A 24,900-nucleotide genomic window follows, 5' to 3' on the forward strand; every position below is an offset into this window, starting at 1 on the left:
TCAGCACGTGCTGTTGGAAAAATGACACTGACTTGCTCAACACAGTGTTGCCACAAACCTTCAATTTCTAAAAAATGCAATATCTAGGAAACACAATAAAATGTAATATTCCTGTACTGCAGAACAGCCCAACACACAAGTTTGACAATTTAGATGAATTGCACCACTTAAAAAACACGAACTACCATAACTCCCCTAATATGAAATAGATAAGTATTAAGGGATAACTATTAAGGAAAACCCTGGTGGTATAGTGGTTAAGAGTTCAGCTGCTAACCAAAAGGTCGGCAGTTTGAATCCACCAGGTGCTCCTTGTGGAGGCAGTACTACTGTGTCTTAGAGGGTCACTATGAGTCAGAATTGACTCGATGGCAGTGAGTTTGGTTTATAACTCTTAAGGGAATTGAATTTGTAATTAAAAAATTCCAAAAAAAGAAATCTCCAGACTCGGATGACTTTACTGGAGAATTCTAGCAAATATTTAAAGAAGAATTAACATTGATTCTACACAACTTTCTCCAGAAAATAGAAGAGGGAACATGTTCCATTTCATTTTATGAAGCTAGTATTATCCTAATATCCAAACCAAATTAAGACCATGCAAAAAAAGGAAACTACAGGCCGATACACTTTATGAATATAGATGGAAAAATCCTCAAGTAAATCTGTCACACTGAATCCAGCAAAATAATTATACACCATGACTAAATGGGATTTACCCAGAAATGCAAGATTAGCTCAACATACCAAAGTCAATTTATGTAATGTAGCTTATTGCTAGAATGAAGGAGAAAACACACAGTCATCTCAATAGAAGCAGAAATACATTTAACAAACTATAGTACTTTTTCATAATAAAAACACTCAACAAACTAGGAATAGAAGGAAACTTCCTCGGTCTGATAAACAGCACCTACAAAAAACCCAGAGCTAACATCATACTTAACAGTAAAAGACTGAATGCTTTCGCTGTTAACATCAGGAACAACACAAGGATATCCACTCTCTCTTCTGTCGACACTGTACTGAAGATTCTAGCTAGGGCAATTAGGCAAGAAAATGAAATAAGGACACCCACACTGGAAACGAAAAGGTAAAACAATCTGTATTCACAGGTGACATTATCTAGTATATAGAAATACTAAGGAACCCACTAAACCATTAGAATTAATAAACAAGTTCAGCAGGGTTGAAGAGTAAAAGCTCAGTGTACAATAATCAAGTGTATTTCTATACACTAGCAGTAAATAATTTGAAAATGAAATTAAAACAATTTCATTTACAATAGCACCAGATATAAATTATTAGGAATAAATTTAACAAAGAAATGAAAGAACCTAAATAAATGGAATGACATCCCATGTTTATGCATTGGAGGACTTAATACTGTTGAGTTGGCAGTACTCCCCATATTGATCTACGGATACAGCACAGCCCCTGTCAAAATTCCACCAGCATTTTTTGCAGAAATCGACAAGCCGGTCCTAAAATTCACACGGATGGATATGTTGAAGCATGGATGGATAGCTGATTCTGACTCAGGGCAACTCCACATATGTCAGAGCAGAACTATGCTCCACAGTGTTCTCGGTGGCTGATTTTTTGGAATTAATCACTATCAACTTGTGCTGGGTCAACTGTATAGCCACATGCAAAAGCAATGAAGTGAGACCCTTCCCTTATGCCGTATATAAAAACTAACTGAAAATGGATCATAGACCTAAGTGTAAGAGCTAGGAGAAAATATAGGAGTAAACCTTTGTGAGCTTGATTTGGGCAAAGCCGTCTTAGATACCTATGGCATCAAAAGCACAAGCGTCTGAAGAACATAAGTTGGATTTCATCAAAATTAAACTTTTGTGCTTCTAAAGATGATGTCAAGAAAGTGAAAAGCAACACACAGAATGGGAGAAAATATACGAAAATCATACGTCTAAGAAGGGGTGTGTATCTAGAATATACAAATAACACCTACAACTTAACAAAAAGACAAACAGTTCAATTTAAAAAATGGGCAAAGGGCCTGAATAGACATTTTCCAGAGGAGATATACAGATGGTCAATAAGCAGATGAAAACGTGCTCAATGACCCTTCAACACACACTCACAGTAAAGGACAGAACATCTAGAAAGAAACTCAACAAAGATACGGAAGAGTTAAAGAGCACAATCTGCCAACTTGATCTCACAGACATATAGAACACTGCACCCAACAGCTGCAAAGTACACATTCTTTTCCAGTGCACATGGAACATTCTTCAGAATAGACCAAATCTTAGGCCACACAGCAACCCTCAGCAAAATCCAAAACATTGAGATAATACAGAATATCTTCTCTGACCACAATGCCATCAAAATAGAAATTAACAACAGGAAGAGTAAGGAAAAAAATCAGTTACACAGAAACTTAATAACACCCTGCTTAAAAATCACTGGGTAACAGAAGAAATCAAAGATGGAATCAAACGACACTGAAAACACATCATACCAAAACCTTTGGGACACAGCAAAGGCAGTCCTCAGAGGTCAATTTGTAGCACTAGATGCACACATCAAAAAAAGAAGAAAGGGGGAGGCGGAGCCAAGATGCTGGAATTGACAGACGCTTCCGGTGAGCTCTCTTTACAACAAAGACCCCAAAACACAAGTGAAACAAGTATATTTATGACAAACTAGGAGCCCTGAGCCTCAAAGGCAAGCTTAGAAAACGAACTGAGGGGCAGGGGGAAGAAGAGACCATTCAGAAGCAGAGAGGAGTTACTAGACGTGAATCACGGGGAGCCCTCAGGCACCATTCCCAGAGCAGCGGTGGTGGGCTGGTACTAGCATTCAGCTACAGTTTACTCAGTTAGAAGCACCAGCCACACAACCTGCTCACACCTTCGGAACCTGAGAAGAATGGCACTCTTGGCAAAAGCTAAGTACATGTGTATATTTTACCATGTCCCCCACCCCCAAGCTGGCTTCAGCAGCTCAATTCCCTGGGCCTGAAATATGCCCTGTTGAGCACCCAGGGCCATCCTCCCGGCCTTGGGGAAGGAAAAAATTGCAATTGGGGGAAAAGATAATTTGCCACCTCCACTAACCGGGGGAGCTCAGGACAGAAGCGGCTCCTTTCCAGGCAAAAATGGTCCATGAACCTTGAGCACCTTTCCCTTCTTCATGGACCTGTGTAGGTCTATTTCAGGAGAATAGGCCCTTGTTGGCAGATTCCAATGGCTTAAGCTGTGTGGTGGAGAGGTGCGTGTTTGATCTTTAACATTGCCTAGTAAACGGTCCTCACCTGCCCATATCAGGGGCCTAAGGACTGGTAGCCACATTCAGGTTACCCAGCCACCTGCAACAAGGGTCCAAGGATAACTAGTATCTTCCAGTCCTTACAGCCAAAAACATTGGATGCCCATGGTCCGTCTGCAGAATCCACCCACGTGCACACTCTAGGGAACAGGGATACACTTTCCTCAGAGACACCTGGGTCAGCTCTCAGCCCCCTGCCTTGTATAGAGCATGACCCCCTGCTGCAATCAGATACTGGTGCCTACACCAATCACTCCTGCCCCTCTAAGAGTGTAAGACAGAGCCTATACCACACACTTGATGATCAGCTACCTGGACACCTGAGCTGAGTTCATATAAGAAAAGTGAATGGACTCGTAGATTGATATACCTGAAAACAGCTCTAGCCATCTGGGGACAGGACGTCAGAGCTCCAAAGGCAAAAATAATCAAGCTAGCTCACTCAAGCAACCTATAGGGGTATACCAAAACAAAACAAAGCAAGCAGCTACAACACAGTAAGCAAGCATAAACTAATACAATAACTTATAGATGGGTCGGAGACAACAATCAATATGAAGCCACATAAAGAGACAAACCATGATCACCTCAGCAAGCTCTCAAAACGAAGAATCCAGGGATCTTCTAGATGAAAGTGCATTCCTGGAATTACAGAATACAGAAGATTAATATACAGAACCCTTCAAGTCATCAGGAAGGAAATGTGGCAATACGCAGAACAAGCCAAGGAATACACAAATAAAGCAATTGAAGAAATTAGAAAAATTATTCAGGAACATAGTGAAAAATTTAATAAGCTGGAAAAATCCATAGACAGCAATCAGAATTTCAGAAGATTAACAATAAAATTGCAGAAGTAGACAACTCAATAGAAAGTCAAAGAAGCAGAATTGAGCAAGTAGAAAGCCAGAATTTCTTAACTTGAAGTTAAATCACTTGACACTAATATATTTAAAGAAAAATCAGATAAAATAATTTTTTTTTTAAAGTGAAGAAACCTTAAGAATCATGTGGGACTCCATCAAGAGAAATAACCCATGAGTGATTGGAGTGCCAAAACAGGGAGGGATAACAGAAAATACAAAGAGAATTATTGAGGATTTGTTGGCAGAAAACTTCCCTGATACCATGAAAGATGAGAAGATATCTATCGAAGATGCTCATCGAACTCCACATAAGGTAGGTGTTAAAAGAAAGTCGCCAAGACATAATCAAACTTGCCAAAACCAAAGATAAGAGAGAATTTTAAGAGCAGCTAGGGATAAACAAAAAGTCACCTACAAAGGAGAGTCAGTAAGAATTAGCTCAGACTACTCGGAAGAAACCATGGAGGCAAGAAGGCAATGGGATGACATATTTAAAAAATTGAAGGAAAAAAATTGCCTGCTAAGAATCATATATCCAGCAAAACTGTCTCTTAAATATGGAGGTGAAATTAGGACATTTACAAATAAACAGAAGTTTAGGGAATTTGTAAAAACCAAACCAAAACTACAAGAAATACTAAAGGGAGTTCTTTGGTTAGAAAATCAGTAATAATCAGGTATCAACCCAAGACTAGAACACTGAGCAGAGCGATCAGAAGTCAACCGAGACAGGAAATAAAAAAAAAAAAAAGCAAGATTAAAAAAAAAACCCTCAAAACAAGATAACAATGGTGTTACTATATAAGACAACATTAAAACAATAAATAGGGACTAAGAAATGTAATCACTGATCTTCCATATGGAGAGGAAGATACAGTGATACAAAGGCATAAAATTAGTTTTAAATTTAGAAACACAGGGTGTAAATAATAAGGTAACCACAAAGGAGACAAGCTATCCTACTCATCAAAATAAAATACAAGAAAAAAATAGAGACTCAGCAGAAACAAAATCAACAACGAATATGAGGAAAGGACAGTATATAAAGATAATCTACTCAGCACATAAAATTAAGTGGGAAAAAGAAACTCTCAACAACACAAAAAAAGACATCAAAATGATAGCACTAAATTCATATCTATCCATACTTATGCTGAATGTAAATGGACTAAATGCACCAATAAAGAGACAGAGAATGGCAGAATGGATTAAAAATGAAGAAAGGGATGAAAATCAAAATATTAGTTTCACAATTTGACCAAATAGAACAGCAAAAGAAGCCCACAGCCACCAGAAGAAAGGAAATAATAAAGATTGGAGCAGAAATAAATGAAATAGAGAATAGAAAGAATGAACAAAAACCAAAAGATAGTTCTTTGAAAGGATCAACAAAATTAACAAACCACTGGCCAAACTGACAAAAGAAAAACAGGAGAGAACACAGATAATCCAAATAAGGAATAAAGTGTAAGACGTTAGAAAAGACCCGAGTGAAATAAAAAGGATCAGAATATAGTGTTGTGAAAAACTGTAACAAATTTGAAAACCTAGAGGAAATGGACAAATTACTGGAAACACACCACCTACCCAAACTAACCCAAAATGATGTTGAAAATCTGAACAGACCCATAACAAGAGAAGAGATTGACAAGGTAATAAAAAGAAAAAAAACTCTCAACAAAAAGAAAGCCCAGGCCCACGTGGCTTCACTGGAGAATTCTACCAAACATTCAGAGAAGAGCTCACACCAGAACTACTCGAACTATCTCAGAGCATAGAAAAGGAAGCGGCACTTCCGAATTCATTCTATGAAGCCACCATAGCCCTGATATGAAAACCAGGCAAAGACACCACAAAAAAAGAAAATTACAGACCAATATCTGTCATGAATATAGATGCAAAAGTTCTCTACAAAATTCTAGCAGGTAGAATTCGGCATCATATCAAAAAAACAATACACCATGACCAAGGAGGATTCATACCAGGTATGCAAGGATAGTTTAACATTAGAAAATCAACCAGTGTAATCCACCACATAAATAAAGGAATGACATGATCATCTTGATCAGTGCAGAAAAGGCATTCAACAAAGTCCAACACCCATTCCTGATAAAAACTCTCAATAAAATACATACAGAAGGGAAATTTCTCAACATAATAAAGGGCATCTATGCAAAACCAACAGCCAACATCTCCAGTAACGATGGAGAGAGGGTGAAAGCATTCCCCTTGAGAACAGGAACAAGACAAGGATGCCCTTTATCACCACTCTTATTTAACATTGTGTCGGAAGTCTTAGCTACAGCACTGAGGCAAGAAACAGAAATAAAGGGGATACAAAACTGTTCCTATTTGTGGAAGATATGATACTAAGAAAATCCAAAAAGACTCCACCAGAATACTACTAGAACTAATAGATTCTGCAGAGCAGCAGGATACAAGATAAACATAAAAAAATCAGTTGGATTCCTATACACCAATAAAGAGAATGATGAAAAGGAAATCAGTAAAACAATACTATTTATAATAGCCCCTAAAAAAACAAAATACTTGGGAATAAATTTAACCAGTGATATAAAAGACCTATACAAAGAAAACTACAAAACACTACTGCCAGAAACCAAAAGAGATCGACATAAATGGATAGGTAGACTCAACATTGTGAAAATGACAGTTCTACCCAAAGTGATTTACAAATACAATGCAATACCGATCCAAATAGCAACAACATTCTTTAAAGAGATGAAAAAACTTATGAACTTTTTATGGAAAGGGAAGAAGCCCCGGATAAGTAAAGCACTATTGAAGAAGACTGAAATAGGAGGACTCGCACTACATAACCTCAGAACCTATTATACGGCTACGGTAGTCAAAACAGCCTGCTACTGGTACAAGGACAGATACATTTACCAATGGAACAAAATTGAGAACCCAGATGTAACTCCATCCACCTACAGTCACCTGATCTTCAACAAGGGCTCAAAGTCCATCAAATGGGGAAAAGACAGCCTTTTTAACAAATGGTGCTGGCAAAACTGGATGTCCATCTGCAAAAAAATGAAACAGGACCCATACCTCACATTATATACAAAAAGTAACTCAGAGTGGATCAAAGACCTAAATATAATGCCAAAAACCATAAAGAAAAAATAGTATCAACACTAGAGGCCCTAATACATGGCATTAACAGGATACAAATCACAGCCAACAACACAGAAGCTTCAGAGGGTAAGCTACATAACTGGGATCTTCTAAAAACTAAGGACTTATGCTCACTGAAAGACTTCACCAAAAGAGAACTTACGGACTGGAAAAAAAATTTGGCTATTACGATTCAGACAAAGTTCTAATCTCTAAAATCTACAAGAAAATCCAACACCTCTACAACAAAAAGACAAGTAATCCAATTAAAAAATGGGCAAAGGAAATGAACAGACACTTCACCAAAGAAGATACTCAAGTGGCCAGCAGATACATGAGGAAATGCTCACAATTTCTAGCCATCAGAGAAATGCAAATCAAAACCACAGTGAGATACCACCTCACCCTGGCATTACTGGCACGAATCAATGAAACAGAAAATAACAAATTTTGGAGAGGATGCTGCTAGATCGGAACTCTTATGCACAAAATGATACACGCTTTTTGGAAGATGGTATGGCGCTTCATTAGAAAACTAGAAATATAAATACCATACGATCCAGCAATCCCACTCCTAGGAATATATCCTAGAGAAATGAGTCGTCACAAAAGTAGATGTATGTACACCCGTGTTCACTGCAGCATTGTTCAGAATAGCAAAAAGATAGAAACAGATGGATAAACTGGTACGTACACACAGTGGAGTATTATGCAATGCGAAAAAGAACAATGATGAATCTGTGAAGCATCTCATAACATGGATGCATCTGGAGGAGATTATGCTGAGTAAAATACGTCAGTCACAAAAGGACAAATACTATATGAGACCACTACTGTCCAAACTCATGAAAAGGTTTACATAAAAAAAGAACCGATGGAGGGGGCTGATGTGGCTGATTAGGTAGAAGCTACCTCGGATCCCTCTTGCAACAAAGCCTCGGAAAAACAAGTGAATCGATCACATACATCACAATCTATGAACCCTGACAATCAAACACAGATCGAAAGAGTTGACCTGAGTGACAGAGACTGAGAATGAGCAACCACAGGGAAGCAACGACAGTTTTCGGAGCCTGGAGCCAGCATCCCAGTCAGGAACCCTTGGCGCCAGGCGTTGGGCTGGGCGCAGGGGAGCTGAGCACGGCATCCTGAGACAGTGCAAACACGGGACGCAGCCCTAACCCCCAGAAGTGACCTCGGGTGAAGCCCAGCCAGTGCGCACAGGCAGCACAGCGACGTGGCTGACAGGAGAAGTCACCGGGAGGCAGCGACTGGTTTTGGAGCCAGGAGTGCAGCATCCCAGCAGGGGAACCTTGGCACTGGGCTTTGGACTGGGAGCGGAGGAACTGACCACGGCTTCTGAGACAGCACATGCACAGGAAGCAGGCCTGACCCTCAAGGGCAATCTCGACCCAGCCAGCGCACACAGGCTACACGCCCCTCAGGAATCTCAGATAAAACAGTCATCACCAAGCAAGATAAGTAACTTTGTCTATATTCCGGGGTGCTACTCTCTCCTATCTATCTGATCCCTCCCCTCCCCTTCCCAGACGGCTTCATTAACATTGGAATTTCCTGAGCCAGAGAGTGAAGTGCTCTGCGGTTTTTTGTTTTTTTTTGTTTTTTTTTGTCTTTTCCTAACCCCTTCTCCTGGCCTGAGAGAAGCAGCTGCAAAAAACCCAGGGACCAAAAATCCTTCCCTGACTTCCCGAAATTGGACTAAAAATACAGAACCAGCTTCAGCCAAGCATATGAGATCCACAGTCTTGGGCTTTCATCCCTACAGGGAACAAGGTGGCTATTATAATGCAAAGGCAATTCTGATAGTGATCTGACTGCAATTGTTTTAGCAGATTACTGGAAAGGCAAGTTTCCCAGGTCTGATATCTCTACCTGTTAAACAGAGCTCTCACTGACCCACAATGGGGAACTGAGTCCTGAAGCTCCACCCTAACCACCTAGCCTCCTGCCATAGGGGTCTGAGGATAGTGACACCTTCCAATCTGTAGAGGTACATGCATTGGGTGCCTAAGGTACAGCTACAGAGCCCACCCACCAAAGTGCTTTAGGAATAGAGACACATCTACCTCACTGGCACTTGGGGGAAGCCTGTTGGCTTCCTGCCCTCCCCCCTGGAGTGTGACCCCCTGCTGCTACTAGAATCTGGTGCACACAGCTATCACCACCACTACTCTAAGTGAATAGGTGACAGTCTACACCACACACTTGGTAACCTAAAATCAGATTCTACTCAAGAATAGTGAATGGACTCTTAGGCTTGTATATCTGGTAACAGCCCAAACCAGCTGGTAATAGGACATAAGTGATTCAAAAGCTGTAACAATCAAGACAGCGCGATCTAGTAGCCCATCTACGTATATTGAAAGAAAACAAAACAAGATAAGACTCAGTGAGCAAATATAAAATAAATCATTACAATATAGATGGCTCAGAGACAGCAGTCAATATCAAACCACATAAAGAAGTAGACCATGACTGCTTCTACACCTACCCAAATTAAAGAATCAAAATCTTTCCCAAATGAAGATACAATCCTGGAATTGCCAGATTCACAATATAAAAAACTAATTTACAGAATGCTTCAAGACATCAGGGATGACCTCAGAAACGAAATAAGGCAAACTGCAGAAAGAGCCAAGGAACACACTGATAAAGCAGTTGAAGAAATCAGAAAGATTATTCAAGAACATAGTGGAAAAATTAATAAGCTGCAAGAATCCATAGAGAGCATTCAGAAATCCAAAAGATTAACAGTAAAATTACAGAATTAGACAACTGAATAGGAAGTCAGAGGAGCAGAATCGAGGAACTGGAATGCAGAGTGGGGGAGTTGGAGGATAAGGCAATTGACACCAATGTCATTGAATAAAATCAGATAAAAGAATTTTAAAAAATGAAGAAACCCTAAGAATCATGTGGGACTCTATCAAGAAGAATAACTTGTGTGCGACTGGAGTTCCAGAACGGGGGCGGGGGTTAGCAGAAAATACAGAGAGAATAGTTGAAGATCTGTTGGCAGAAAACTTCCCTGGCATCATGAAAGACGAAAGGATATCTATCCAAGATGCTTATCAAACCCCATATAAGATTGATACAAAAAGAAAATCACCAAGACATATTATCGAACTTGCCAAAACTAAAGATAAAGAGAAAATTTTTAAAGCAGCCAGGTATAAAAGGAACGTCTTCTACAAAGGAGAATCAATGAGTTCAGACTACTCAGCAGAAACCATACAGTGAAGAAGGCAATGGGATGACATATATAGAGTACTGAAGAAGAAAAACTGCCAGCCAAGTATCATATATCCAGCAAAACTCTCTCTCAAATATGAAGGTGAAATTAAAACATTTAGAGATAAACACAAGCTTAGAGAATTTCCAAAAACCAAGCCAAAGCTACAACAAATACTAAAGAAAATTGTTTGGTCAGAAAATCAATAATATCAGATACCAACACAACACAAGTTCATAGAACAGAACATCCTGATATCAACTCAAATAGGGAAATCACAAAAAGAAATTAAGATTAATTTTAAAAAGGAAAAAAATGCTGAAAACAGGGAATCATTGAAGTCAATGTGTAAAAGATCACAATGATCAAAAAGAGGGCCTAAATACAGGTGGCATAGAACTGCCATATGGAGAGGAATACCGACGATATAGGACAATACAAGTTAGATTTTTACTTAGAAAAATAGGGGTAAATATTAAGGTAACCACAGAGAGGTCTAACAATTCCATAACTCAAAATAAAAACCACGAAAAACATAATGACTCAGCAAACATAAATTCAACTACTATGAAAATGAGGAACACACGATTTACAATAACGTCTGAGCACAAAAAAGTAAGTGGAAAAATGAAATTGTCAACAACACACACAAAAAGGCATCAAAATGACAGCACTAAACACATATTTATCTATAATTACGCTGAATGTAAATGGACTAAACGCACCAATAAAGAGACAGAGAGTCTCAAACTGGATAAAGAAACACGATCCACCTATATGCTGCCTGCAAGAGACACACCTTAGACTTAGGGACAAAAACTAAAACTCAAAGGGTGGAAAAAAATATATGAAGCAAACAACAAGCAAAAAAGAGCAGGAGTAGCAATATTAATTTCTGACAAAATAGACTTTAAAGTTAAATCGACCACAAAGGATAAAGAAGGACACTACATAATGTTTAAAGGGACAATTGACCAGGAAGATATAGTCATACTAAATATTTATGCACCCAATGACAGGGCTGCAAGATACATAAACTTTGACAGAACTGAAAAGTGAGATAGACACCTCCACAATTATAGTAGGAGACTTCAACAGACCACTTTCAGAGAAGGACAGGGCATCCAATAAGAAGCTCAATACAGACACAGAAGACCTAATTGGTACAATCAACCAATTTGACCTCATAGACTTATACGGAACACTCCACCCAACAGCTGCAAAGTATACTTTTTTTTTCTAGCGCACACGGAACATTCTTTAGAATAGACCATATTATTAGGTCATAAAATGAACCTTTACAGAATCCGAAATATCGAAATATTACAAAGCATCTTCTCAGACCATAAGGCCATAAAAGTGGAAATCAATAACAGAAAAATCAGGGAAAAGAAATCAAATACTTGGAAACTGAACCCTGCTCAAAAAAGACTGGGTTATAGAAGACATTAAGGAGGGAATAAAGAAATTCATAGAATGCAATGAGAATGAAAACACTTCCTATCAAAACCTCTGGGACACAGCAAAAGCAGTGCTCAGAGGTCAATTTATATTGATAAATGCACACATACATAAAGAAAAAAGAGCCAAAATCAGAGAACTGTCCCTACAACTTGAACAAATAGAAAGCAAGCAACAAAAGAATCCATCAGACACCAGAAGAAAACAAATAATAAAAATTAGAGCTGAACTAAATGAATTAGAGAACAGAAAAACAATTGAAAGAATTAAAGCCAAAAGCTGGTTCTTTGAAAAAATTAACACAATTGGTAAACCATTGGCCAGACTGACTGAAGAATACAGGAAAGAAACAAATAACCTGAATAAGAAATGAGATGGGTGATAACACAACAGACCCAACTAATATTAAAAGAATCATATCAGATTATGATGAAATTTGTACTCTTAACAAATTGGAAACCTAGAAGAAATGAATGAATTCCTATAAAAACACTACCTACCTAAACTAACACAATCAGAAGTAAAACAATAGACCTATAACAAAAAAAGAGATTGAAAAGGTAATCTAAAGACTCCCAACAAAAAAAAAAAGCCCTGGCCCGGATGGCTTCACTGCAGAATTCTAACAAACTTTCAGAGAACAGTTAACACCACTACTACTAAAGGTATTTCAAAGCATAGAAAATGATAGAATACTACCTAACTCATCCTATGAAGCCACCATCTCCCTGATACCAAAACCAGGTAAAGACACCACAAAAAAAGAAAATTACAGACCTATATCCCTCATGAACATAGATGCAAAAATCCTCAGCAAAATTCTAGCCAATACAATTCAACAACATATCAAAGAAATAATCCACCATGACCAAGTGGGATTTATACCAGGTATGCAAGGCTGGTTTAATATTAGGAAAACCATTAATGTAATCCACCCTGTAAATAAAAGACAAAAACCACATGATCTTATCAATTGATGCAGAAAAGGCATTTGACAAAGTCCAACACCCATTCATGATAAAAACTCTCAGCAAAATAGGAATCGAAGAAAAATTCCTCACCATAATAAAGGGCATCTATGCAAAGCCAACAGCCAACATCGCTCTAAATGGAGAGAACCTGAAAGCATTTCCCTTGAGAATGGGAACCAGACAAGGATGCCCTTTATCACCACTCTTATTCAACATTGTGCTAGAGGTCCTAGCCACAGCAATTAGGCTAGACAAAGGAATAATGGGCATCTGGATTGGCAAGGAAGAAGTAAAATTATCTCTCTTTGCAGATGACATGATCTTATACACAGAAAACCCTAAGGAATCCTCCAGAAAACTACTGAAACTAATAGAAGAGTTTGGCAGAGTCTCAGGTTATAAGATAAACATACAAAAATCACTTGGATTCCTCTACATCAACAAAAAGAACATCGAAGAGGAAATCACCAAATCAATACCATTCACCGTAGCCCCCAAGAAGATAAAATACTTAGGAATAAATCTTACCAAAGATGTAAAAGACCTGTACAAAGAAAACTACAAAGTACTAGTGCAAGAAACTAAAAAGGACCTACATATGTGAAAAACATACCTTGCTTATGGATAGGAAGACTTAACATAGTAAAAATGTCTGTTCTACCAAAAGCCATGTATACATACAATGCACTTCCGATCCAAATTCCAAATGACATTTTTTAATGTGATGGAGAAACAAATCACCAACTTCATATGGAAGGGAAAGAGACCCCGGATAAGTAAAGGATTACTGAAAAAGAAGAAAGTGGGAGGCCTCAACCTGATTTCAGAACCTATTAAACAGCCACAGTAGTCAAAACAGCCTGATACTGGTACAACAACAGGCACATAGACCAATGGAACAGAATTGAGAACCCAGATATAAATCCATCCACATATGAGCAGCTGATATTTGACAAAGGCCCAGCATCAGTTAATTGGGAAAAAGATAGTCTTTTTCAGAAATGGTGCTGGCATAACTGGATATCCATTTGCAAAAAAGTGAAACAGGACCCATACCTCACACCATGCACAAAAACTAACTCCAAGTGGATCAAAGACCTAAACATAAAGACTAAAACGATCAAGATCATGGAAGAAAAAATAGGGACAACGTTAGGAGCCCTAATACAAGGCATAAAGAGAATACAAAACATTACCAAAAATAATGAAGAGAAACCAGATAACTAGGAGCTCCTAAAAATCAAACACCTATGCTCATCTAAAGACTTCACCAAAAGAGTAAAAAGACCACCTAAAGATTGGGAAAGAAGTTTCAGCTGTGACATCTCCGACCAGCACCTGATCTCTAAAATCTATATGATTCTGTTAAAACTCAACCACAAAAAGACAAACAACCCAAGAAAAGAGCGGGCAAAGGATATGAACACGCACTTCACTAAAGAATATTCAGGCAGCTAACAGATACATGAGAAAATGCTCTCGATCATTAGCCATTAGAGAAATGCAAATTAAAACTACGATGAGATTCCATCTCACTCCAACAAGGCTGGCATTAATCCAAAAAACACAATAAATGTTGGAGAGGCTGCGGAGAGATTGGAACTCTTATACAGTGCTGGTGGGAATGTCAAATGGTACAACCACTTTGGAAATCTATTTGGCGTTTTCTTAAAAAGTTAGAAATAGAACTGCCATACAACCCAGAGATCCCACTCCTCAGAGTATACCCTAGAGAAATAAGAGCCTTTACACGAACAGATATATGCATACCCATGTTTATTGCAGCACTGTTTACGATAGCAAAAAGCTGAAAGCAACCAAGGTGTCCATCAACGGATGAATGGTTAAATTATGGTATATTCACTCAATGGAATACTACACATCGATAAAGAACAGTGGCGAATCTGTGAAACATTTCATAACATGGAGGAACCTGGAAGGCATTATGTTGAGTGAAGTTAGTCAGACGCAAAAGGACAAATATTGTATAAGACCACTATTATAAGATCTTGAGAAATAGTATAAACTGAGAAGAACACATACTTCTGTGGTTATGAGGAAGGGGACAGAGGGAGGGTGGGAGAGGGTTATTTACTGATTAGTTAGATAAGAACTGCTTTAGGTGAAGGGAAGGACAATACTCAATGCATGAAAGGTCAGCTCAACTGGACTGGACCAAAAGCAAAGAAGTTTCTGGGATAAACTGAACACTTCGAAGGTCAGTGGAGCAAGGGCGGGGGATTGGGGACTATGGCTTAAGGGGACTTCTAAGTCAATTGGCAAAATTATTCTATTTTGAAAACATTCTGCATCCCACTTTGAAATGTGGCGTCTGGGGTCTTAAATGCTAACAAGCAGCCGTCTAAGAAGCATCAATTGGTCTCAACCAACCTGGATCAAAGGAGAATGAAGAACACCAAGGTCACACGATAACTCTGAGCACAAGAGACGGAAAGGGCCACATGAACTAGAGACTTAACATCATCCAGAGACTAAAAGAACTAGATGGTGCCCGGCCACAACCGATGACTGCCCTGACAGGGAGCACAACAGAGAACCTCTGAGGTAGCAGGAGAACAGTGGGATGCAGACCCCAAATTCTCATAAAAAGACCAGACTTAATGGTCTGACTGAGACTAGAGGAATTCCGGAGGTCATGGTCCCCAAACCTTCTGTTGGCCCAGGACAGGAACCATTCCCAAAGACAACTCATCAGACATGGAAGGGACTGGACAATGGGTAGGAGAGAGATGCTGATGAAGAGTGAGCTACTTGTATCAGGTGGACACTTGAGACTGTATCGGCACCTCTTGTCTGGAGGGAAGATGCGAGGGTAGAGAGGGTTAGAAACTGGCAAAACGGTCACTAAAGGAGAGACTGGAAGGAGGGAGCAGGCTGACTCATTAGGAGGAGAGTAAGTGGGAGCATGGAGTATGGTGTATATAAGCTTATATGTGACAGACTGACTTGATTTGTAAACTTTCAGAGAAAGCACACTAAATTATTTAAATATATATATAAAATACATACTGTTACTCTATTTACCAGCAGGATTGATTTAGAATGAATTCAACAATGGTTTTGAAATAAACTCTATTTTTCAAAGGGGGGAAAAAAAGAACCAGTATTTGATAGTTACAGGGGGAGGGGAGGATGGAAAAACACTTGTAGACAATAGATAAGCAGTAACTTTGGTGAAGGGTAAGACAGTATACAGTACTGGGGAAGCTAGCACAGCTTGTACAAGGCAAGGTTATGGTAGCTCCATAGATACATCCAAACTCCCTGAGGGACCGAATTGTTGGGCTGAGGGCTATGGGACAGTGGTCTCGGAACATCTAGCTCAATTGGCATAACAGAGTTTATAAAGAAAATGTTCCACATTCTACTTTGCTCAGTAGCGTCTGGGATCTTGAAAGCCTGTGAGTGGCCATCTAGGATACTCCACTTGTCTCACCCCTTCGGGAGCAAGGAAGAATGAAAAAAACTAAAGACACAAGGGAAAGATTAGTCCAAAGGACTAATGGACCACATCTACCATGGCCTTCACCAGACTGAGTCCAGTACAACTAGATGGTGCCCGGCTACTACCACTGACTGCTCTGACAGGGATCACAATAGAGGGTTCTGGACAGAGCTGGAGAAAAATGTAGAAGAAAATTCTAACTCAAAAAGAAAGACCAGACTTGCTGGCCTGACAAACCAAAAAATAAAACCAAACCCGGTGCCATCGAGTCGATTCTGACTCATAGTGACCCTATAGGACAGAGTAGAACTGCCCCATAGAGTTTCCAAGGAGTGCCTGGCAGATTGGAACTGCTGACCCTTTGGTTAGCAGCCATAGTATTTAACCACTATGCTGCCAGAGCCTGGAAAAACCCTGAGAGTATGGCCCCTGGACACCCTTTCAGCTTAGTAATGAGACGACTCCTGAGGTTCACCCTTCAGCCAAGGTTTGAACAGGTCCGTGGAACAAAACAAGACTAAATGGGCGCACCAGCCCCGGGGCAGGGACTAGAAGGTAGGAGGGAACGGGAAAGCTGGTGATAGGGTTGAGAAGGGAGAGTGTTGACGTGTCTTGAGGTTGTTAACCAGTGTCACATAACAATACGTGTACTGTTTGGTGAGAAACCAGTTTGTTCTATAAACCTTCATCTAAAGTTCAGTAAAAAATAAATATAAAAAAAAATGCTTAACATCATTGGTCATTTTAGGGAAATGCAGTACAAAACTGTAATGAGATACCTCTTCACACCCAGTGGAATGGTTATAATAGATAGAACAGATAATATGTGTTGTGGTGATAATGTGGAGAAATAAAAACCCTTATACATTGCTGGTGCAGATATGAAATGGTACAGTCACTGTGGAAAAAGTGACTTTGAGTTCCTGAAGAGGTTAACTACATTGTTTACCAGGTGATCCAGCAATTCCACTCTTAGGTATATACCCAGAAGAAATGAAAACATATATCCACATAAAAATTTGTACACAAATGTTCATAAAAGCATTATTTGTAATAGCCAAAAGGTGAAAACCACCCAAATGTCCATCAGCTGATGACTGCAAACATTAAATTTGGTATATGCACACAACGGAACATCGTTCAGCAGTAAAAAGGAATAACATGCTAATACATGCTGCAGCATGGATGAATTTTGAAAATATTATGCTAAGTGAAAAAGGCCAACATATTGTATGATTCCATTTATGTGAAAGCTTCAGATTAGGCAAACCTATAGGGACAGAAAGTATATTAGTGGTTGCCTAGAGTTTGGGAAGTTTTGGAAACTGACTACTTATAGATATGGTGTTTCTTTTTGGAGTGATGAAAATGTTCCCAAATAGATTGTAGTAATGGTTGCATTTGAATTATGGTGTTGGTGAAGAATGTTGAATATACGTTGAACTGTCAGAAGAGCAAACGTGTCTTGAAGAAGTACAGCCAGAATGCTCTTTAGAAGGAAGGATGGTGAGACTTCATCACACGTACTTTGGACATGTTATCAGGACGGACCACTGCCTGGAGAAGGACATCATTCTTTGTAAAGTAGGTCAGCGAAAAAGAGGAAGACTTTCAATGAGATGGATTGACAGTGGCTGCGGTAATGGGTTCAAACATAGCAACAATTTTGAGAATGGCACAGGACCGGGAAGTGTTTCATTCTGTTGTATATAGGGTGTTTATGAGCCGGAACCAGCTTATCCATACCTAATAACAACAACAGCAACATTGTAGAGCAGGAAAAAAATAAATGAACACTTGACCCATAGCTCCCTAATCATGTTTCCTAGTCATGGTTTATAACCTGACTTTCTAACATAGCTATCCATCCTTAGGCTTTGTAGTATGTTAGCTTTGATAGATAATGTTTACATTTAAATTTTAGGAAATAAATCCAATCTATTTTATACCATGTTTCTAAATATAACTTATTTGTTTGTTTGATATAGGAAAGCCATGGCAGAAAAATACATCATGACAGCTGCAAAACTCATTGCTCCTGTAATAGAAACATCTTTTGCCGTGGGTTATGATTGGTAAGAGAGAAATTAAGTATAACTAGATATGGTGTTTTCTTTTCATAATTTATACTTTTATTAACTTAAAATTATTATAGAAGTGAATAAAATAATTAGGAATATTGATTTGTACTTACCAAGTAGATAACATTAAGATTAATTAATATGTAAAATTCTAATAAGATATTTTTCATATTGTTCATTTCATTTCATAAATTACATACTTAGGGCAGGCATCTTACCATACAATCTGTGTACACTTTTCTTTTCTCATTTTCTCCTTTTTCTACCTAAAGTTTGTTACTAGTACTAACACTATCCTAAGTGGTAGCTCTCACACCTAAAGAAGCTTTTGGCTTCTGATTATTTTCTATATGGAGTTAAGAGTTTAAGACTTGGAAGATCTTAGTTATTTGTTGAATGAGTGATTGGATTTGGTTCATTCTTCCATCCGGTACAGGAATCCCATTGTAGGTGGCCGTTTAATTTCTGCTTAGATTTTTCTGGTGTTCAGTTCATTTATTTTAATTTGAACAGCTCTAAGTGTTAGAAAAGTCTTCCTTGTTTTGAATCCAAATTTTGCTCCTCAAGAACCTGTTGTCTTTGATCTCTTGTCAGATGTATGGTATGATACCTTAATTTTTAATCCAGGGTACGTATACATGGTTAGAAAATCAAAGCATGGAAGAGTTAGAGTACCTTAATTTTCTGATTGCCTTTTGTTTCTTGTTGGTAAAAGTAACATACGCTTTCTTTACTATATCCTTATTATCTTTCAGATTCTCATCCATTGTGTCTGTTCCTTGGAGTCCATCCTTCATTTTGAATCTCATTGCCTATCTGTTTTGATTTGACTGGAGGCTTTGTATTTGAACCATAACTTTGTTTTTATTAGAATTTCTGCTTGTCTTTCTTTTTTTGCATTCTTTGCTTCTGTTGTAGGCTCAGGTCTTTCTTGGAATTCTCCCTCCTAGAATCTCTATCTCTCTGCACCAGTTTCTGTAAACTGTTTGTTGTTTTGACCTAATGTTAAATGTCACCTTGGGGTTTACCTTCACTTCTCTCCAGGTTCGGATCCATTTTCTTGTTTAAATTTATTTCTGGATTTCATCCTGAACTAACCCCTTAAAAGTTTGTTTGCATGTGCGTAAATGTCTATATTCTGTCCTCATTCTTGATTGCTTGATCAGGTGTAAAATGCTGTGTTGTAGGTTATTTTCTTTTAGAACTTTAAAAGCATTTCACCATTATTAACTACCATTGTTGCTGATTAGAGGTCTAATGCTAGTCTCAACTTTGTTATTTGTAGATAACCTGCATTTTCTTTTTGATAATTTTTACAATTTTCTCTATAGCTTTGTTATTCTGAAATTTCAGATTGATGTGTTTAGAGTTGCCATTTTTTTCCTACATGGGTAGTCGTTAACTTATGACCAGGTTTCATTCCGATAACTCTGTCATAAGTTGGTTCTAACGTAAGTCGAGTACCTCTTTTTTTTTTTTAGTTTTCATTATTGCCTTTTATTCTCAGTATCTTTTTAAATCCTATTTTTATTTGTCTTTTAGGTTGGCATGAGAATGATAACATTAGCAAATTACACACTGCAACATTGTATGTAGTACATATAACTAACGATAAAATATGCACAAATAAAATGACATTCATAAGTGTGGTTCGTCATAACTTGAATATGTCCTAAGTTGGGGACCACCTGTATTCCTCCTAAGCACTTAGCAGGCCTCTTCAATTTTCAGTTTTGTGTTTCCTTTCAATTTGGGGAAATATTACTATATTATTTCTTTGGTAATTTGCTCTCTTATTGTCTAGTTATGAATTTCTGTTAATTGGATGTTGGATTTCATTGTTACTTAATACTTGTATTTTCCATCTCTGGTTTTGCCAAGTTTTCTGGGATACTTCCTTGACTTTCTCCCTCAACCCTTCCATTTAATTATTTTATTTTATATTTTCAAGAGCAGTTTCTTTTTCTCTGCTTGTTCCTTTATCACTGTTGTGGGCATGGGGCAGTCTGCAGACTTCTCTGCCCGCAGAGATGAGTCAGTGATTCCACGTAGACCTCAGTCACCATGTTTGGCACCCACTTCTCGACTCTGTCCTTCACATGTGCCACCTGAATCTACAGCCTCACCAGAATTCTTCTGAGTAGATAAACTCTGTCCTCTGTTTCAGCTTTCTTAGTGTGGTTTCCTTTTCTCTGCTTTATAAGCCAGCACTCTTCTGCCCCTTTCATTCTTCTAGAAAATTGTATTTGCTCATGTCTCTTCTCCGCCATCCTGGGGAGGAATGGGAGATAAATGCAGTATCTGCTACTGTTTTGAACTAGAAATCTTGCTACTTATTGTTAATTGTGATGTGAGGACTTTCTTCAGTCATTTCAGATGAACAGTTCCAGTTTTTTCATTCATTTCAGATATGATATGTTTTTCTAGATTTTCCACCCGACTGGTGGCCCTCACATATTGTTTAATCCCAGCTCAGCATGTTTTTTATTGTTACCTGTGATAAGTATTTATTTTAGCCAAAGAACCTAGTGATCTTAATGTATCTCTTATCATGATTATTAAAATTCATAGGTGTTTTTAAGATTTTCTTTGCAACTAAAATATAATAAGTCTTATTTCCTTATACATTAACTAGGTAGGTGTTCATTTCCCTAGATAGAACTTGGCAGTTTTTCAAAAAAGTAGCTAGATCTCAGGTAACGTGGAAGTCCAGTGCAAATTTAATTTCTAGTAACTTTGAAGAAGACCCTTGTGTATTCATATTTTTTAAAACAAATTTTTCAGAAATTGCAATGTATATATACATACACACATTAATTTGTGTGTATGCATATGTGTGTATACATAGACATGCACATTAAAAACTGCATACATACAAAATTATGCATATACGTACATGCATATAAAACTGTACATATATAGATATACAGATATATATTTATGTCTGTGTATATATGTATATATATTTTTCTCTTTTTTAAATGTATGACAGGCCTGTTTAGAGAAAGCATCAGAGTTATGGGGTTAAAAACATATTTTATATATAGGAAAACATTCCATAGTGTAATATTGTATTACACTTTCTCCATGTGTACTTTTTTTGTAGGTTTTATTCATTGCAGAAGATTAAGGAACAGACTTTTAAAAATATAAATAACATCTATTTAATCTTTGGAGAATTTTTAGGACTTGAAATTAAAAAAGATTTAAACTAAGCTATTTAATTTTTTTTTAATTTAATTTCAGTTCTGTTTAGATAATTTTCAAATGACATATTTCCCAAGAAAGAAACCAATACAGAGTCTTCTATCTTATTCAGCCTTGTAGGTAGTTCCATGTTTTTATTTTTTAAATTATTCAGTAAAGTGGAACCAGTTTTGAAGTTGAAAAACTATTCTCTGTTGATTCAGGCCTAACTTTTTGAAGTGGTTTAAAATTTTTTCATTTTGAATGGTAGTGAGGGTCCCTCAAAATAGTGTAAAGCATAGCAACAATTGTAAGGATGGGGCAGGACTGGGCAGTGTTTCATTCTGTTGTACGTAGGGTCTCTGCGAGTTGGAACCAACTCCGTGGCAACTAACAATAACAGCAGTAACAAGGGGGCTATAAAAATAAGTCATCGCAAGTGTTTTATTAACAGTTAACTGTTTCTGCCTGTTTGAAGTCTGGAATATGCCAATATCTAGCTCTCAAAAGCTGATTATTAATTATACAGCCAGAATGTTTATGTATTTGTTTTACTAAAGACAGAATAATTAGTTTTGTTTTCTTCTCTGGACCAGTTTTCACTGATCATATTAGCTCAGTCCTAATGTCAAATTCATACCTTAAATTGTGGCAAAAAATATTTTAGTTCAACTTAAAGTTACTGAGTACTGTTTGGTTTTGATTCTTTATCAGTACTATTACATACCTTATCTCATGTGAGATAAATCTAATTATCTTTGTGTAGCTGAAACAATTGAGTTATTAAAAGGCATACTGACTTGATTAAGGACAGATACCTAATGAAAATCAGAGCATGTACTAACCAGTAATTTTTAAACTCTGTATGCATTAGAATTATTCTGGGACCTTGTTAAAATACAGATGATTGACTTTACTTGATCATCCAAGTTAGGGTTCTGAGGTAGGGAGTGAGTTTGTTTTTAATAAGTTCCTCAAGTGATTCGGCTATGTAAAAAAAAAACTCGCTAGTCGACAATTCTGACTCGTAGTGACTTTATAAGACCAAGTAGAACTGCCCCATAGGGTTAACTAGGCTATAAATCTTTACAGAAACAGACGACTACATCTTTTTCCTGCAGAGCCACTGGGTGGGTTCAGACCTTTTGGTAAGCAGTCAAGCACTTTTGGTAAGCAGCCAAGCACTTACCCACTGTGCCACCAGGGCCTGTTCTGCTATGTAAAACTAAAATCAAAGAAAAAAGTTGCTGTTAATTCCAACTTATGTTGACTGTACGTGTTTCAGAACAGAACTGTGCTTCATAGAGATTTCATGGCTGTGGCCTTTTGGAAGCAGATTTCCAGGCCTTTCTTCCGAGCTGCCTCTGGGTGGGTTTGAACTGCCAGCCTTTCAATTAATAGCCCAGCACTTAACCATTTGTGCCACTCAGGGACTCCTTCTGATATATACCATACTCTCTTTACTCGTGCTTCTCAACTTTGGCTGCACAGGAAAATCATCATCAGGGAATTAAAAAAATCCTAATTCTCAGGTTGCACTCCAGACTAATTAAATCAGAATTTCTGGTGTTGGGACTCAGGCATCACTATTTTTTAAACCTCCCTAGGAGGCTTTGGAAACCCTCGTGGCGCAGTGGTTAAGCGTTACAGCTGCTAACCAAGAGTTCAGCAGTTCGAATCCACTGGACGTTCCTTGGAAAATCTATGGGGCAGTTCTACTTTGTCCTATGGGGTTGCTATGAGTTGGAATCAAATTGATGGCAGTGGGTTTTAGGAGGCTCCAATATATATCCAACATTTAGAACATTGCTCTGTACTATGTCAATAGTTCTCAAATGCCACTAACTTGGGAACTTGTTGAAAATAGATTCATTTAGATCTTAAATGGGGACAAAAAGATTTTTATTTTTTTTCAATGTGTTCTTTTTTTTCTAAATTTTATTTGTTTTGTTGTTGTTGAGACTATACAGCAAAACATACACCAATTCAATAGTTTCTACATGTACAAATTAATGACATGGATGACATTCTTCGAGTCGTGGGATCATTCTCACCCTCCTTTTCTGAGTTGTTGCTCCTTCATTAACATAGACTCACTTCCCCCTAAGGTTCCTATGTAATCTTTCGAGTTGTCATCGATTTGATCCCACGTAGCTAGTTCTTAAAAGAGCATAATGCTCAAGGCAGACCTTTTTTATTAGTTAAGCTAAATTATTGTTCCATTTTAAGATGACTTCAGGGGATAGTCTACGTTTAAAGTTCAGGATGATAGCTTCAGGGGTTCATCCATCCTTCGAGAATTTGAGATTCTGTTCTGCATTTTCCCCTTTTGATCAAGATTCTTCTATGGAATCTTTGATCAAAATACTCAGTAATGGTAGCCAGGTGCCACCCAGTTCTTCTGGTCTCATGGCAAAGAAGGCAGTGGTTCATGGAGGCAATTAGCCACACAATTTATATCCTCCTCTTATTCCTAACTCTCCTTCTTCTTCTGTTGTTCCAGGTGAACAGAGACCAATTGTTGTGCCTCAGATGGCAAGCTTTTAAGACCCTAGGCACTAGGCAACGAACTAGGATGTAGAACTGTAGCACTAAACACATTAGGTCAATTAACTGGAATGTCCCATGAAACCATGACCCTGAACCTCCAAATCAAGGAACCGAGTTCCATGAGTGTTCGATTAGACATAAGCAGCCTCAGCAGCTACACTATTTTTGTTGTTGTTGTTGTAAATATATCTTATCACATAACTTTTGCCATCTATACTCCTTGACAACAATTACAATAATCAGCTGTGCCACCTTACCCTTAATCAGTACAATTTTTCCATCCCCTTTAGCCCCTCCTTTCCTCTTCCCTCCTGCCCCTGGTAACCATTAATAAACTTTTGTTGCTATACATTTGCATTTTCTTGTCTTTGTATGTAAGTGAGGTCATACAACATTTGTCCTTTTGTGACTGGCTTATCTTGCTCAGCATAATATTTTCAAGCTCCATTCATACTATAATATGTATCAAGATTTCATTTTTCCTACTGATTGAGTAGTATTCCATAGTATGTACCACATTTTGTTTATCCATTTATCTGTTGGAGGCATTTACGTTCTTTCCACCTTTTTGCTTTGTGAATAGTGCTGCAATGAACGCTGGTATACAAGTCTCTTTTTGAGTCTGTGC

At 38.0% G+C, this 24,900-nt stretch overlaps 1 protein-coding gene across 6 annotated transcripts in view; it reads left to right on the forward strand.

Annotated features, from left to right (window-relative positions):
* IFT88 (intraflagellar transport 88) overlaps nt 1-24,900 on the forward strand; it is a 240,607-nt gene that overhangs the window by 92,530 nt on the left and 123,177 nt on the right. For all 6 annotated transcript variants that reach the window (XM_049867325.1, XM_049867329.1, XM_049867328.1 and 3 more), the window contains one exon: nt 18,444-18,530. In XM_049867325.1, coding sequence (XP_049723282.1) covers nt 18,444-18,530 — 87 coding nt within the window. The remainder of the gene's footprint in view (nt 1-18,443; nt 18,531-24,900) is intronic.

This window comes from Elephas maximus, chromosome 23, assembly GCF_024166365.1.
Source record: "Elephas maximus indicus isolate mEleMax1 chromosome 23, mEleMax1 primary haplotype, whole genome shotgun sequence".
In the NCBI taxonomy this organism is placed as follows: Eukaryota; Metazoa; Chordata; class Mammalia; order Proboscidea; family Elephantidae; genus Elephas; species Elephas maximus.